At 43.2% G+C, this 13,945-nt stretch overlaps 1 protein-coding gene across 3 annotated transcripts in view; it reads left to right on the forward strand.

Moving 5' to 3' along the window:
* The window catches only part of FAN1 (FANCD2 and FANCI associated nuclease 1), a 33,445-nt gene that overhangs the window by 13,151 nt on the left and 6,349 nt on the right, over positions 1 to 13,945 (forward strand). For 2 of the 3 annotated variants that reach the window (XM_045561836.1, XM_045561837.1), the window contains 6 exons: positions 1,116 to 1,235; positions 4,108 to 4,272; positions 4,731 to 4,881; positions 7,427 to 7,530; positions 8,209 to 8,403; positions 9,010 to 9,138. In XM_045561836.1, the coding sequence (XP_045417792.1) occupies positions 1,116 to 1,235; positions 4,108 to 4,272; positions 4,731 to 4,881; positions 7,427 to 7,530; positions 8,209 to 8,403; positions 9,010 to 9,138 (864 nt within the window). Of the gene's footprint in view, positions 1 to 1,115; positions 1,236 to 4,107; positions 4,273 to 4,730; positions 4,882 to 5,592; positions 5,668 to 7,426; positions 7,531 to 8,208; positions 8,404 to 9,009; positions 9,139 to 13,945 lie in introns of those variants that run through there. The other variant, XM_045561838.1, reaches the window with a different exon arrangement.

Consider the following 13,945-nt stretch of genomic DNA (forward strand, 5'->3'; position numbering starts at 1 on the left):
GCAGTAAACTGTGGAGGAAAACCTACCGGGCTGGCAGCATTTCCCACATACTTGGTCAGGACACAGTAATAGGATGAAGGCATATTTAATGTAGGCAGCCTGCTGTCTCTGGTGTTAGTAGAGAGAGGACAACTGGAGACAAACAACTGCTTTGTTTGCTTGTGAGTTGCTGAGTCCGTGTTCCAGGATGGCTGCGGGTGGTGGGTGGAGGCTGTAGGAGCCCCGCACAGGTCTCTGCAGCCTGAGCCTGTGTCTCTCTGAGACCTCGGTGTGAGGCTTGGGAGCACCCCACAGTCTCTCGGGTGCAAATCTCCCATCTCATTATGCTTCCCTCTCAGCTGTCACGGATTGTCTGGAGAAAATTTATAATCACAAATCAGAAATTTGGTCATATCCTGATATTAAACATTGTGAAGTTGCTAGAGTTCACTTTTGTTGTGTTTGAAATTTCTGCATTGAAAAGTGGTATCTTACAAAGAATATATATGCTCAGCTGGTTCTTGACCTGGGGCTGTGAATCCCAAGAGGACTCATGGATGGGCTTCAGGGAAGTCTGCAGACCCTAAAATTGTATGTGTATGGGGGTTTAGGCATTTTTCTGGGGTAAATCATTACATGTTTCGAAGAGATCCATAAACCATTTAACACACAGAATGACCAGTCTGTACATAAATCTAGACCAGAGGGTTTTCCTGTTGCGATGGGGTGCTTGGATGAGGACACTCTTCTTTACTGTCCTGCCTACTCCAAATCCTTCTGGCTGTTGGTCCCGTGACCGGCTGGGTTCCCAGAAGCATGTGGGAACCCAGCCCTGTCCGTCGCTCAGTTGCCTGGAGTTTGATTCTTGTGGCTCTGGCCTGGTTGACTTGGTTTGCAGAGAACATTGTGTGTGGTGCTCACAGACCTCCATAAGCTCAGTGCCAGCCGGCCAGGGACCTGGGTGAACTCAAATGCATCTCAAAGTCCCTGACCTGTCAGTCCAGGGTCCTTGGCCTTATTACAGAATGGAAAAATATGCATCATAAATATACTTTAGCAATCCTATGGGCTTATAAATATAATTACAGCTGACTTTTTGTGAGTCTAATAAGCTTTCTTTGTTATTGTTGCAATAGGAAGCTGTCAAGGAACTTGAAAGCCTTTTGTCTCAGAGAATTTATTGTCCTGACAGCAGAGGCCGATGGTGGGATCGACTCGCGCTTAACTTACACCAGCACCTGAAGCGCCTGGAGCCGGTACTCAGTAGCAAATCATTCCTGAAGCTCTTTTTACTTCTGAGTGAATTTTTCAAATATGGCAGACATTTAAATACTTTAAAATCTAAGTGTAATTAGAACATGTATTTCTTTTGTTAACATTCTTCTTTTGTCTGTGTACTTCAAACCCCAAAAGAGGTATGAAGGCAGCATGAAAATGAAGACTGCCGACTTGTCCTCTCTCTGCTGATTTGGGAGATGGGTTGGCTGTGGACTCTGTGTTGGGATTTAGGAATCAGGATCTGGGAATTAAGGGTGAGGGAGAGTCAGACATCTCAGCCCTCAGCAGGTGCCTTTAAGAAAGGTGTTTTTATTATTTTGGAGATGGTGATTTTATTCATGTGTTGCACATGGTCTCTAGGTAGAAGGATTGATGAAAAATGTTCCTTTCCTTACCTTACTGCAGGTGCTTTGTGAGTAACTCTTTGTGCTTCTGCGAGGTATTTTGCTCTGCCGTCGGGAGGTGTGTGGTCTGGCTAATGCTGAGCAGGCTGGCTTTTCTGGGCACCGATGCTCCCTGTGGTGGGGATCCTGGGGACTTGGAAGTAGGAGGATACTGTGGCCACCTTGGCCCAGGAGGGTGGGGCTGGCGGCAACAGTGGCTCTTTGTGTGGCTGCCTGCAGGTGCCCCTCCCAAGTCTCCGTTCCAGCCTCACATTCGAGTTGAATGGAAGGGACTGTGCCTCTGTGGGCTTTTGTTTTTTCCAAATGGCATATTAAATGAATCGGGGTGATGTATGGATGGAAAAAATTGACCATGGAATATGGAAATATGACATCCTGTTTTTACTGCCTTAAACTGAAAAAGTGCTTGTTACCTAAAGTGCCAGGGAAAAAGCCAGTGAAAGCTATTTTCTCTCCTGGAGGTGGGCGTGGTGCTTCCTTACCTCTCAGTGTTTATTGAGGCTAAACTAGCAAGAGAAAGCATCTGTTAGCCCAGAACCAAATTTAGAATGAAGAGAGCTTGTGTTTATGTTGACTCTTTCAGTGAAATAGAGGTTCAGAAGATTTTACAGGTTTCCCCTTCGTTCACAGTTCTGCTAAAAGCATTCACTCATTTTCACTGGGGTGGACAAACCACTGAGCTTATTTTTGAGATTGATGCTAAGAAAATCCTAGTTCCTTTTAACCTTTTCCCAAAGATCTTACCAGCCACACTCATGACCTTCATTATTTTGTAACTGTTCTTTTCTTGCTTTACCTCAGTTTCCTGGGAAGGAATCTACTGGCTGAGTGATTCCTGCAAAGTGCTCTGTAGCTGGCCCAGGCCTGGCCAGGTGGAGGCAGAGGTGGCCTAGCCCTCCCTCCCTGTGGCCAGGCTGCCACCTGGCACTGCCTTCTGCCAGTTCACAGAGTGCACCTCAATGTCTTATTCTCCCCTCTTGATTCCTGTTGGCCACTCAACTCCTGATGGCCTGAGCCTTCATTGATTTTCAGTTTTGTAGTTTTTTTTTCTTTTTCTATTATGCTAAAATAAATATACCATTAGATAGAATTTGCCATTTTAGCAATTTTTAGGTATACAATTCTGTGGCATTAATTATACTCACGATGTTGTGTAACCATCTCTATTATCACTCCAAACAGAACCTCTGTAACCATTAAGCAACTGCTCCCGTTTTCCCCTTCCCCCAGGTCCTGGTAACCTCTAATCTACTTTCTATCTTTATGAATGTGCCTATTTTAGATATGTCATATGAGTGGAATCATACAATATTTGTCCATTTATGTCTAGCTTATTTTGCTTAGCATGGTGTCTCCAAGCTTCATCCACATGTCAGGACTTCTTTCATTTTTAAGCCTGAATAATCTCCCATCATGGTTTTTACCACATTTTGTTTATCCATTCATCCACAGGTGGACACGTGGGTTGCTTCCACCTTTTGGCTATTTTGGATAGTGCTGCACTGCATGTCTGTTTGATTCCCTGTTTTCAATTCTTTTGGTATATGCCCAGGAGTGGAATTGCTGGGTCATATGGTAATTCTGTGTTTAGCTTTTTGAGGAACTGCTGACTTGTTCTTCACAGTGTTTGCACCATTTTTACATTCTCGCCAGCAGTGCACAAGTATTCTGATTTTTCCACATCTTCGCCAACACTTGTTATTTTCCATTTTTCAGATTATAGCCATCCTAGTAGGTGTGAAGTGGTATCTTATTGTGGTTTTTTTTTTTTTTTTTGTATTTCTGTTTATTTGTCTGACTCTGAATAGCCTTAGGAATGCATTTAACTCCTCCAAGCTGTAGGTTCCTGTCCCTATAAATAAGGAATGTGGACTGGCTCTGTGGTTTCTGACTGCACGTGAGATTCACCTGGGAGTGTTGACATGGCCACGTGCCTGGGCTCCCGCTCTGGACAGTTTCATCCTGTGGATCAGGGCTGGGACACGTGTTTTCTTCCAGAGCTGCCCAGGTGATGGATGTCCTGAGGACCACCGTGGTGGGGATCTTGGGGACTTGGAAGTAGGAGGATACTGTGGCCACCTTGGCCCAGGAGGGTAGGGCTCAGAACCACTGAGCCAAGTTTTCCTCTAAAGTCTCCTCCACCCATGGTGCAGGGGTGGCCCCAAGGCTCAGGCATCGTGAAGGGCAGCCTCTAGGATCCGCTGTTGACTCGGATGCCAGGCTGGTTGTGCTCCAGCACATCTGCAGTGAAGAGTATGGTTGCTCTGTGTATTAAAAACATCAGCATAAGATTAAGGAAATAGCCTGTATCTCTAGAAGTGCAGTTTGCTCATTTGCTAATTAGCAAAATTGAATAATTAACAGTGGGCTTTCCTATCAGACTGAATGAATGGAAGCTGCTGTGGGGTCTTTCACAATCCTGACTTGTGGCCCTGTTATTTGCTAGGCTATCAAGTGCATCCTAGAAGGGCTGGCAGATCCGGAAGTCAGAACAGGACACCGTCTTTCACTTTACCAGAGAGCCGTGCGCCTGCGGGAGTCTCCAAGCTGTAAAAAGTACAAGCACCTTTTCCATCAGCTACCAGAAATAACTGTGGAAGATGTTAGGCATGTAAGTAAATATGCTCTGGGCGCTTGGGACTTAAACACATTTGTCTGCTTTTTTCTGGCTGGAAGCAAACTAAGAACAGTTTTTAATGTGTATTTTCTTTTAGACTTAGAATAGTCTAATGCTCATTTTGGATGGTGATGTGGCCATTGCTCCCATTTTCACTCTAATGTCCACCTTCCTGATGAGACCAGGCTGGCTGGTTTGGTCACACCCTGGGTTGAGTGACAAAACTCCTGGGTGGGAACTAGCATCTGCCAGTCTCGCCTGCTAGTCAGGGGGCCTGAGGGGCAGTTCCAGTGGTCAAGGCTCTCCCAGGCTGGGCCAGCCCCCTGTGGCATCCCCGCAGGCCTGCGAGTGTGGGTCAGATGCCACGTGTTCTGCTGAGTGCATGGCTGCAGGGGCAGGAAGGGACCTTCGCTGACACGAGGCTAATGGTCGTTCTTCTGTTGCCATCTCAGGTGACCATCACGGGCAGGCTGTGCCCGCAGCGTGGGATGGGAAAGTCTGTGTTTGTGATGGAGGCCGGGGCTGCTGCTGCCCCCGCCACAGTCCTGTGCTCCGTGGAGGAGCTGGCGCTGGCCTATTACAGACGCTGTGGCTTTGACCAGGGTAACTGAGCAACATTCCTCCTGTCCCACCTAGTTACCGTGGGGGTGAACAGCTTGATGGTTTGTCACTGGTGGTTCGCGGTCGTCCCTCTGTCCTCCACCCGCAGTAGAAGATGCTGCTGACCGGGGGGTGTGGAAAAGAATTTTACTAACTATAGTTTTTAAAGGCAGTCTCTTCTCCTTCTGCCGCTTATCAAAGATAGGTAGTAGGGCAGGCCAGCTGCCCTGAAGGCACCCACACGGCCTGGCTCTCCTCTTTTTTCTTGGTAAAAGACTTTTTGTTATGAAAGATACTGCACGTGCCTTTGTGCAGAAGGGGAGAGGACAGAATGTAAACCCCATGCACCTCCTCAGTTCCGTTCAGTCTCCTTCTGTCCTCTCCCCTTGCTTCCCCTGGATTTTGGAAGCAGATTCCAGACATCATCTCTGGGTCCGTGCTGTGCGGCTCACGTGGGTCACTCCTGGGGGATGCCCACCAAGTCCTTCTGTCCTCACATCTAGGCAGGACTCTCCCTGTGCCTGGGCTGTAGGGTTACTAGAGTTAAAAAACACTCTGATATCTTCAAACATGTGAAAATCAAGACATCATTTCAGTATCACCTGAGCGTTCAAAAGATTCGTGAGCACGATAGAAAGACAACTGTGAGATAGGATTTTTCAAAACATGGATGAGTGTTAAGATTCATCTGTGCAATATCTTTATTACTTACAGGGAAGGGTGATGCCACTGGGGAAGAAGTGCAGACACCAGTGAAGACAGAGACACAGTAGACCTGGAAAGGTTAGAAGGAAAAGAAAAGACTGAGCAGCCGAGGCCCCAGATGTGTGGCAGGAGCTGTGGAGGCCGGGCCGTGGCTGGAGGAGGGACAGGCCTCAGGCCGTGTGCTGGGCAGTGGGGCTGCCACCTGAGCACCTGGTGTGCTGCTTCTAGTTGAGCTGTGAGCCTGAAAATCAGATGGGCCATTCCTTTTCCAGAATAGAAAATATTTTTTATATGAAATATTTTTCATTTGTTAAAATTGATACCGTGAAATTAAGCTGAACCTGTGCTGCCTGGCTTTATCCAAGGGGGGATTTTGTGTGAGGGCATCTCAAACAGCCTTCAGGGAAGGTTATTTCTGAATTACCCAGAAGGACCTCACCAAAAATGACTTCGCTTACAACACAAATGCAGAGCGTAGGCTGCTCAGTTGTTCAGGGATGATCTGACCTCCACGTTCCAGACTGAACAGTGTACACACCAGGATGAAAGCTGACCGGTAATCAAGTCCCAGCTTTGTTTCTGGCTGGGCAAGAGAGATGGGAGGACTTGGCTTCAGCCGGGAGGCCTGAGTGAGTCCTGCTGTTCCTGGGGCTCTTCTTTGGAATTCTGGGACAGACTGCAGGGATGAGGGGCTAGAACTGAGAGGGGACAGAACGGAGGGCTCAGCATGGGCTCAGGAACGCAGGGTGGAGGGAACCTGGCCACATGCCACTCCTGACGGAGGCTCAGGCCACTGTCCCAAGTGTGCCTGTGTGTGGGCACATGGTGAGCCAGAAGCCCAGCGTGCCGGGCTCCCAAGCAGACAGGCTGGGGCTGCCTGGTCTGTTTTTGCTCCCTCTTCTCACTGTGGCCTCATCTGGATGGGCGAGGGCCCATACTTGTCAGGGTCGGACTGGCCAGAGGAGCTTTCTGCAGTGTGGCATGTGGGGACAGGGGTCTGGTGATAGCACCTCTTCTGACCAAGACAGTCACGTGGGGAGAAGCGTCCATGCAGCTGCCTTCCCTGCTCACATGTGCTGGTGTGCAGACAAGCACCGGCTTGGGGATGGCTGGGCCAGCTGGGACTTGCTTGGGGACACAGGTCTGGATGCTGTGCCAAGGCCAAGCTCTTCATTCTGCACCAGACCCCGCCTGTGACTCTCTGTGTGACCTTGACACCTGATTTCTCTCTGAGGATGTCTGCTGTTTAGTAAAATACGTGTGTGACGTGAGGCAGGGAGTCTGAACTAGATGGTCTTTTAGCCAAAGGTTTCTGTAAACGCCTTGAGTATTGGAAATGCCGGGCCCAGTGTAGCTTAATGCTTGCAGGGGTGAGGTGAATCGAAACAGCACCTGCTAAGTCCAAGACACACGGGTGCATCCGCTACCAGGGAAGAGCCTCTCCAGGGCTGGCCCAGGGACCACCTGCACCAGGGCCACTGCAGATTCTGCCCCCACCCTGCCCTGCTAAATCAGAACCTCCAAAGCCTGAGGCCAGCATCGGCTTTTTTTTTTCTTTTTCAAACGTGTTTACTCACTAAAGTGTGAGAACCAGTGCTTTGTGGCTTTGAAATGTTCATTTGAATTTTTCTATGATTACTAAGATTTTTGCCCTTAAACGGGGCTTGTATATATAAAAAATATAGTGTAAAAAGTGAGCTAGGAATGGCATGAAAACAGCATTTGCTTCTGAATCTAAAATATTTCTATTACTTCCTTGAAATTGAGTATGCAGACGTTATGGTGGTGTGCTTGAAAAAACAGATAAAAGTGATTTTTCCTCTGTGTGTGTTTAATTTTTCAGGGATTCATGGGGAAGGGTCCACCTTCTGCACCCTGTATGGCCTCCTCCTGTGGGACATAATCTTCATGGATGGGATACCAGATGTCTTCAGAAATGCCTGCCAGGTAACCCAGTAACCTTGTCCCAGGAGGAGACTCTGCTGCACACATTTGTGACTCAGGCCCACCTGTGCACGGCCTGTCTGCAGCCATCAGAAACCTGTCTCTTTGATAGGGTTTTTTGGATCATCCGTATATCATTGTGGTAATTCTACTGAAAGAATAACTTATTTTTAAAATATGAATAATAGAATTTAAAATTTAAGTATATTAAGTTTTAAACTTTAAGTCTACCTTACCTATAACATTGTATTTTAAACTTTAGCTTCATTCTTTCCTGAGCACCTGTCACAGGCCAGGCACTGTGCCAGTGGCTCTCACATCATTGTCACACATGCCTGCTAAGAGGGCTACCAAAATACACCAGCCAAACAACCAGCCCCCACCCAAAACAGTAATTAAAAAAAAAATACCAGCTTGTTGAAGTGGGAAAATAAAAGAGAAAAAAAAAAAGTTCTACCAATTTAAGCTAAAAGCTCTTTTTGCAAATTATTACTCTAAAAAACCATTGTAATAAATTACTTTTATATCAGATTACATATATCAGAGAGTTTTTGCACGTCTTTTGAGAGAAAGAATGAATCGACCAGTTGGCCAGTTTCCAAATTTTGTAGGTACTGAGTAGTCCCCGATCAACGCGGCTCTCCGGGCACGGTGTGAGAGCTTGCTTTCCCCGCGTCACAGGCATTCCCGCTGGACTTGTGCACAGACAGCTTCTTCACAAGCAGGGGGCCGGCCCTCGAGGCCAGGTTGCAGCTGATTCATGATGCTTCTGCGGAGAGCCTGCGAGCCTGGGTGGCAGCTGCGTGGCAGGCCCAAGAGGGCAGAATGGCTTCCCTTGTCAGCTGGGATCGCTTCGCTTCTCTTGAGCAAGCTCAGGTAATAGTTCACCTGCACAGCAGGATTTAGTCAGAAAGTAATGCCTCTCCAGTGCTGGGTGTCTTTCTGGCACCTGTGTCAAAATACACACATACACACACCCAGATGTGTGTGTGTACATATTTATATTTATATATAGATATGTTTGTGTGTGTATGATAATACCCTGTGCCCCCAGCCCAGATGCCACTGTTAGAGATGGAAACCTGTTAGGGTGTTAACAAAGCCCCAGTTATGCCTTTTCCACCCCCAAGTTGGCAGCTTCTTTTTGCTTGACCAGTGGCAGGAAGGATAACTTCTCTGTCGCTACAACTCTTGGCCTCTGCGAGGCTTTACTGACATATTCCTGGGTGCTTATTCCAATCTCCTCTTCCTTAGCAGCCTCCCAGGGTGTCCATCAGTCTGATAACTGACCAGAGGAGACCCGATTTCCCAGAGCTGGCCAGTGGAGCCCTGGTACAAGCAGCAAAGTAGCATGTGGTACACCTGGAATCCATTTGTGTTGAATTACACACCGAAGTTTGTCTCTATCTCATAAACCCTGGAGCCTATTTCAGGGTGTCTGTCACGGGGAAGTGGCTAACTGTCCACACATTTTTCATTCAGGATCTTGTCTCCTGCTTGGGGGGCCCTGTCCTCAGTGGCGTGTGCAGGCGCCTGGCTGCTGACTTTCGACACTGCCGAGGGGGCCTCCCCGACCTGGTGGTGTGGAACTCCCAGAGCCATCGCTTTAAGGTCAGTTGAGCCAGCATGGAAAGTCATATATGCATTAATTTTATTAGTAACTGAACAGAGGCCATGATGGGGGCCTTTTCTGTGTGGTTTTTGGCCAGATTGAATTCCTTGAGAGCTTTTGGGCTGAGGGCTGTGGGCCTTTCCAGGGGGCAGCTCAGCATGAGGCAGCTCAGTTCTCCGGAGCTGGAGAGTGAGAAGAGCCAGAGTGTGAGCAAGAGGGAAGTCACTGTCACTTATCATGTGATGGTGGAAGTGATGTTCCTTCACTTCTGTATCCTGTTGTTAGAAACAAGTCACCAGCCCAGCTGACACTCAAAAGGAGGAGGTCACAGAGTGTGGACACCAAAAGCTATTTTAGAAGCTCCCAAGAGTGAGCGCCTCCTTAAAACATTGTCTGCTAGGCCTGGCCCTGCTGTCACTCACTAGTGCTTTTTTCTGAGTATTGAGTTTTGAAATTAAAAAAGAAAATTATATATTTTGGATATTTCGTATCTGAGAGTTATATTTTATCCCAGTCTGTGGCTTGTCTCTTTTTTTTAATGGCATTTACTTTTATTTTTTACTTTTTTATTTTTAATTGTTATGGGTACATAATAGTTACATATCTTCGTAGGGTACACATGATGTTTTGATACTGGCATTCAATGTGAGTTAGTCAAATCAGGGTAATTGGGGTGTCTGTCACCTTAGACATTTAACATTTCTTTATGTTAGGAACATTCTAATTCCACTCTTTTAGTTATTTTAAAGTATACCCTAATATAGTTAGATAGTTAGATAGATAGATAGATAGAATGAAGAATATTTGACAGCACAACAAAGTGAATGGTATTTACTTTTAAATTTCCCTAATGCCTATCCTTAAATTCATCCCTCTCCAGTATGTGAATCAATGTACTTATTGAGTATCCATTCACCAGACGTATATTCAGCACTAACAATGTACCAGGGGCCATATTAGACTGTTGGGTTACCAAGATGTATAAAACATCATTTGTAACTGCAGTTAATTAAAAGAGGCAGATATAATAGGATGCAATGTTATGGATCACTAGCTCTGTGCTGATTTGTCTCTTAATAGTATCTTTTGAAGAGCAGAAGTTTTGCATTTTGACAAAGTCCAACTTATCTGTTCTTTAATGGTTCATGCTTTTGGTGTCAGAAATACTTGCCTAATCCAAGGTCACAAAGAGTTTCTCCTCTTTGTTTTGTCCGAGAAGTTTTGTAGTTTTAGGTTCTACATTTAGTTCTATGATTCAATTTGAAATACTTTTTGTATATAGTGTGGGGCATGGACTGAAGTTCTTTTTTTTGGTGTATGGATATCTACTTGTTTCAGCACCATTTGTTAAAAGGACTGTGCTTCTTCCACTGAATTGCCTTTGCATCTTGGCCAAAAATCAGCAATCCATATATTTGTGGGTTCATTTATGGACTGTCTTCAGTTCCATTGATCGTTTTATCTGTTTTACTTGATTATTTGTAGCTTTACTTAAGTCTTGCAGGCAGGTAGTATAAGTCCTCTAACTTTGTTTTTTTTCAGAGTTGTTTTGGATCTTCTTTTTTTTCATTTTTTCCATTTTGACTTTAGAAGGCTGTCTTTTGCATTTTTATTTGAATTATAAAGCCACCCTCTCAATTTCTGCTGGGATTTTAATTGGGATTGCTTTGAATCTGTAGACCAATATGAAAAGAATTGATATCTTAACAGTATTAAGTCTTTTGATCAATGAGCATGGTATTAATATATATTTCCTTTATATTTTTCTTTAATTTCCCTTAGCAATACTTTTAGTGTACAGGCCTTGCATATCTTTTGTCATATTGATCCCTAAGTATTTCATATTTTTGATGCTATTTAAATGGTATTGTTTTTTTAAATTTCAATTTCCAGTTGTTGCTGCCACTATATAGAAATACAGTTGATTATTGCACATTGATCTTGTATTCTGCAAACTTGGTACACTCACTTATTAGTTCTAGGACCTTTTTTGTACATTTCGTTGGATTTTCTACATTGACAATCAGATTATCTGCTAATAATGACATACTTCTTCCCTTCCGGTCTTGAAGCCTTTCTTTTCTCTTTCTGGCCTGATTGCACCTTGCGGAAAATGCACGTTATAAATGGACTGGACATCCTTGCCTTGTGTCTGATCTTGGGGGAAAGCACTTAGTCTTTCATTATCGATGATCGTGTTAAGTGCAGGTGTTTTGCAAGTACCTTTAATCAGATTAAGGAATTTCCCTTTACATCCAAGTTTTCTGAGAGTTTTTTAAAATCAGGCATTGATGTTAGATTTTGTTAAATTCTTTTTAAAAAAATCTGTTGACATTATTATGCAGTTTTTCTCTTTAGTATGTTTACAATGTGATTTGCATTGGTTTTTGAATCTTAAACCTACCTTTCACTTCTCAGATAAACCTCACTTCATCGAGATGTATTATCCTTTTTATATAATGTTGGAGTTGACTTTGTAAAATGTTAAGAGTTTTTGCATATGTGTGCATGAAAGATATTGAGCTGTGGTTTTCTTGTCATGTTAATATCTTTGTTGGGTTTTGGTTCCAGAGTAATATTGGCCTTATAGAATGGGATGGGAAGTATCCTTTTCAGCTTTCTGGAATAGTTTGTGTGCAATCAGTATTAGTCCACGAATCTCTGGTAGAATTTACCAGTGAAGCCATATGGGCTTGGAGTTTTCTTTTTTGGGAGAGTTTAAAACTATAAATTAAATTTCTTTGTTTTTGGGACAGAGTCTTGCTTCGTCACCCCAGGTAGAGTGGTAGAGTGCAGTGGTGTCATCGTTGCTCACTGCAACCTCAGACTCCTGGGCTCAAGTGATCCTCTTGCCTCAGCTTTCCCAGTAGCTGGGACTATAGGCACGCACCACGACACCTGGGTAATTTTTCTATTTTTTGTAGAGACGGGGTCTCACTCTCGCTCAGGTTGGTCTTGAACTCCTGAGCTGAAGCAGTCCTCCAGCCTTGGCCTGCCAGAGTGCTAGGATAAAAGGTGTGAGCCACTGCGCCTGGCCTGAATTTCTTCTTAATCAACATAGAGCTTATTCATGTTATCTGTTTCTTCTTGATTGAGCTTTGGTAGTTTGTGTCTTTCAAGGAATTTTCCCATTTCATGTAAGTTGCTGAATTTATTTGTAAATATTCATATTTTTTCCTTATTGTCATTTTAATATCTGTAGAATCTTTATTTCTATGATACTTTTATTCCTGATAATGGTAATTTGTATCTTTTCTCTTTTTTTCTCTGATCATTCTGGCTGGAGATTTATCAATTTTATTGATTTTCTTGAAGAACCAGCTTTTGGTTTCATTGATTTTTGTGCTCTGTTCTTTGTTATTTCCTTTCTTCTGCTTACTTTTGATCTAATTTGTTCTTTTTTTTTCTAGTTTCTTAAGGTGGAAGCTGTGGTCATTGCTTTGAGACCATCTTTTCTAAAGGTGTTTAGTGCTATAAATTTCCTTCTAAGTGTTGCTTTATCTGAATCTCACAAATTTGATGTTTCCATTTTCATTCAGTTCAAAATACTTTCTTATTTGACTTTTGATTTCTTTCTTGATCCTTGACTTAATTTGAATTGAGTCATTTAGTTTCCAATACTTAGATATTTTCCAGTTGTTTTTTTGCTATTGATTTGTAATTTAATTCCATTTTAGTCAGTGGACATATTTTGTATGATTTGAATCCTATTAAATTTATTGAGACTTGTTTTATAGCCTAGAATATGGTTTGCCTTAGTGAATATTCTGTTTGTACTTAGAAAGAATGTGTTCAGCTTTTGTTGGGGGGAGTACTTAAAAATGTAAGGTCAAGTTGGTTGATAGTGCTTATGTCCTCACTGATTTTTATTTACTTGTTTGATAGATCGAGAGAAAAATATTGACATCTTTAACTAAAATTGGGGATTTGTGTAGTCTCTGTGCATTTCTATTAATATTTGCTTCCTGTATTTTAAAGCTCTAGTTTTGGGTGCTTACACTTTTAAGATTATCAGGTCCTCTTGAAACCATCCTTTTGTCATTATGAAATGACCATCCTTTATTCCTGGTAATGTTCTCTGCTCTGAAACCAACTTTGTCTGATATTATTAATATGTAGCCTCTCCAGCTTTCTTTTGGTTGGTGTTAACATGATACATGTTTCTCTGTTCTCTTACTTTTAACCTATTTTATCTTTATATTTAATGTGGGTTTCTTGTAGGCATCATATAGTTGAGTACTTTTGACTCTACTCCACCTTAACAACCTCTACCTTTTATTATAATTGAGGTGTTTGAAACATTTACATTTACTTGATTATTGATAGACTTGGCTTTAAATCTTGATACTTATTTTCTATTTGTCTTAGCTCTCTTTTGTTCCCCTTTTTCCTCTTTTTCTGCCTTTTTTTTTAAAGATTGCATTTTATACCTTCATTGGCTTATTAGCTGTAACTCTTCATTGTGCTTTTTTAAGTAGTTGTATGAGGGCATACAGTGTATATCTTAAACTTGTCTACCTTCAAGTGATACATACTTTCAATTTCATGTATAGTATAAAGAATCGTACAACAGTATATTTTTATATCTTTCCCCTAGCTTTTGTTTTCATACATTTTACTTCAACATGTTACAGATTCTATGACACATTATTTTTGCTTTCTACAGTTGATTAATGAGAGCCTTTATATCTACTCATGTAGATACCAATTCCCATGTATTCCTTTGTATAGGTTCAGACTCCCCTGGGTTCCATTGTCCTTCTGCTTGAAGAATTTCCTGTAACATTTCTTGAAGTGCAGGTCTGC

The sequence above is a fragment of the Lemur catta genome, chromosome 9 (assembly GCF_020740605.2).
Source record: "Lemur catta isolate mLemCat1 chromosome 9, mLemCat1.pri, whole genome shotgun sequence".
Taxonomy (NCBI): Eukaryota; Metazoa; Chordata; class Mammalia; order Primates; family Lemuridae; genus Lemur; species Lemur catta.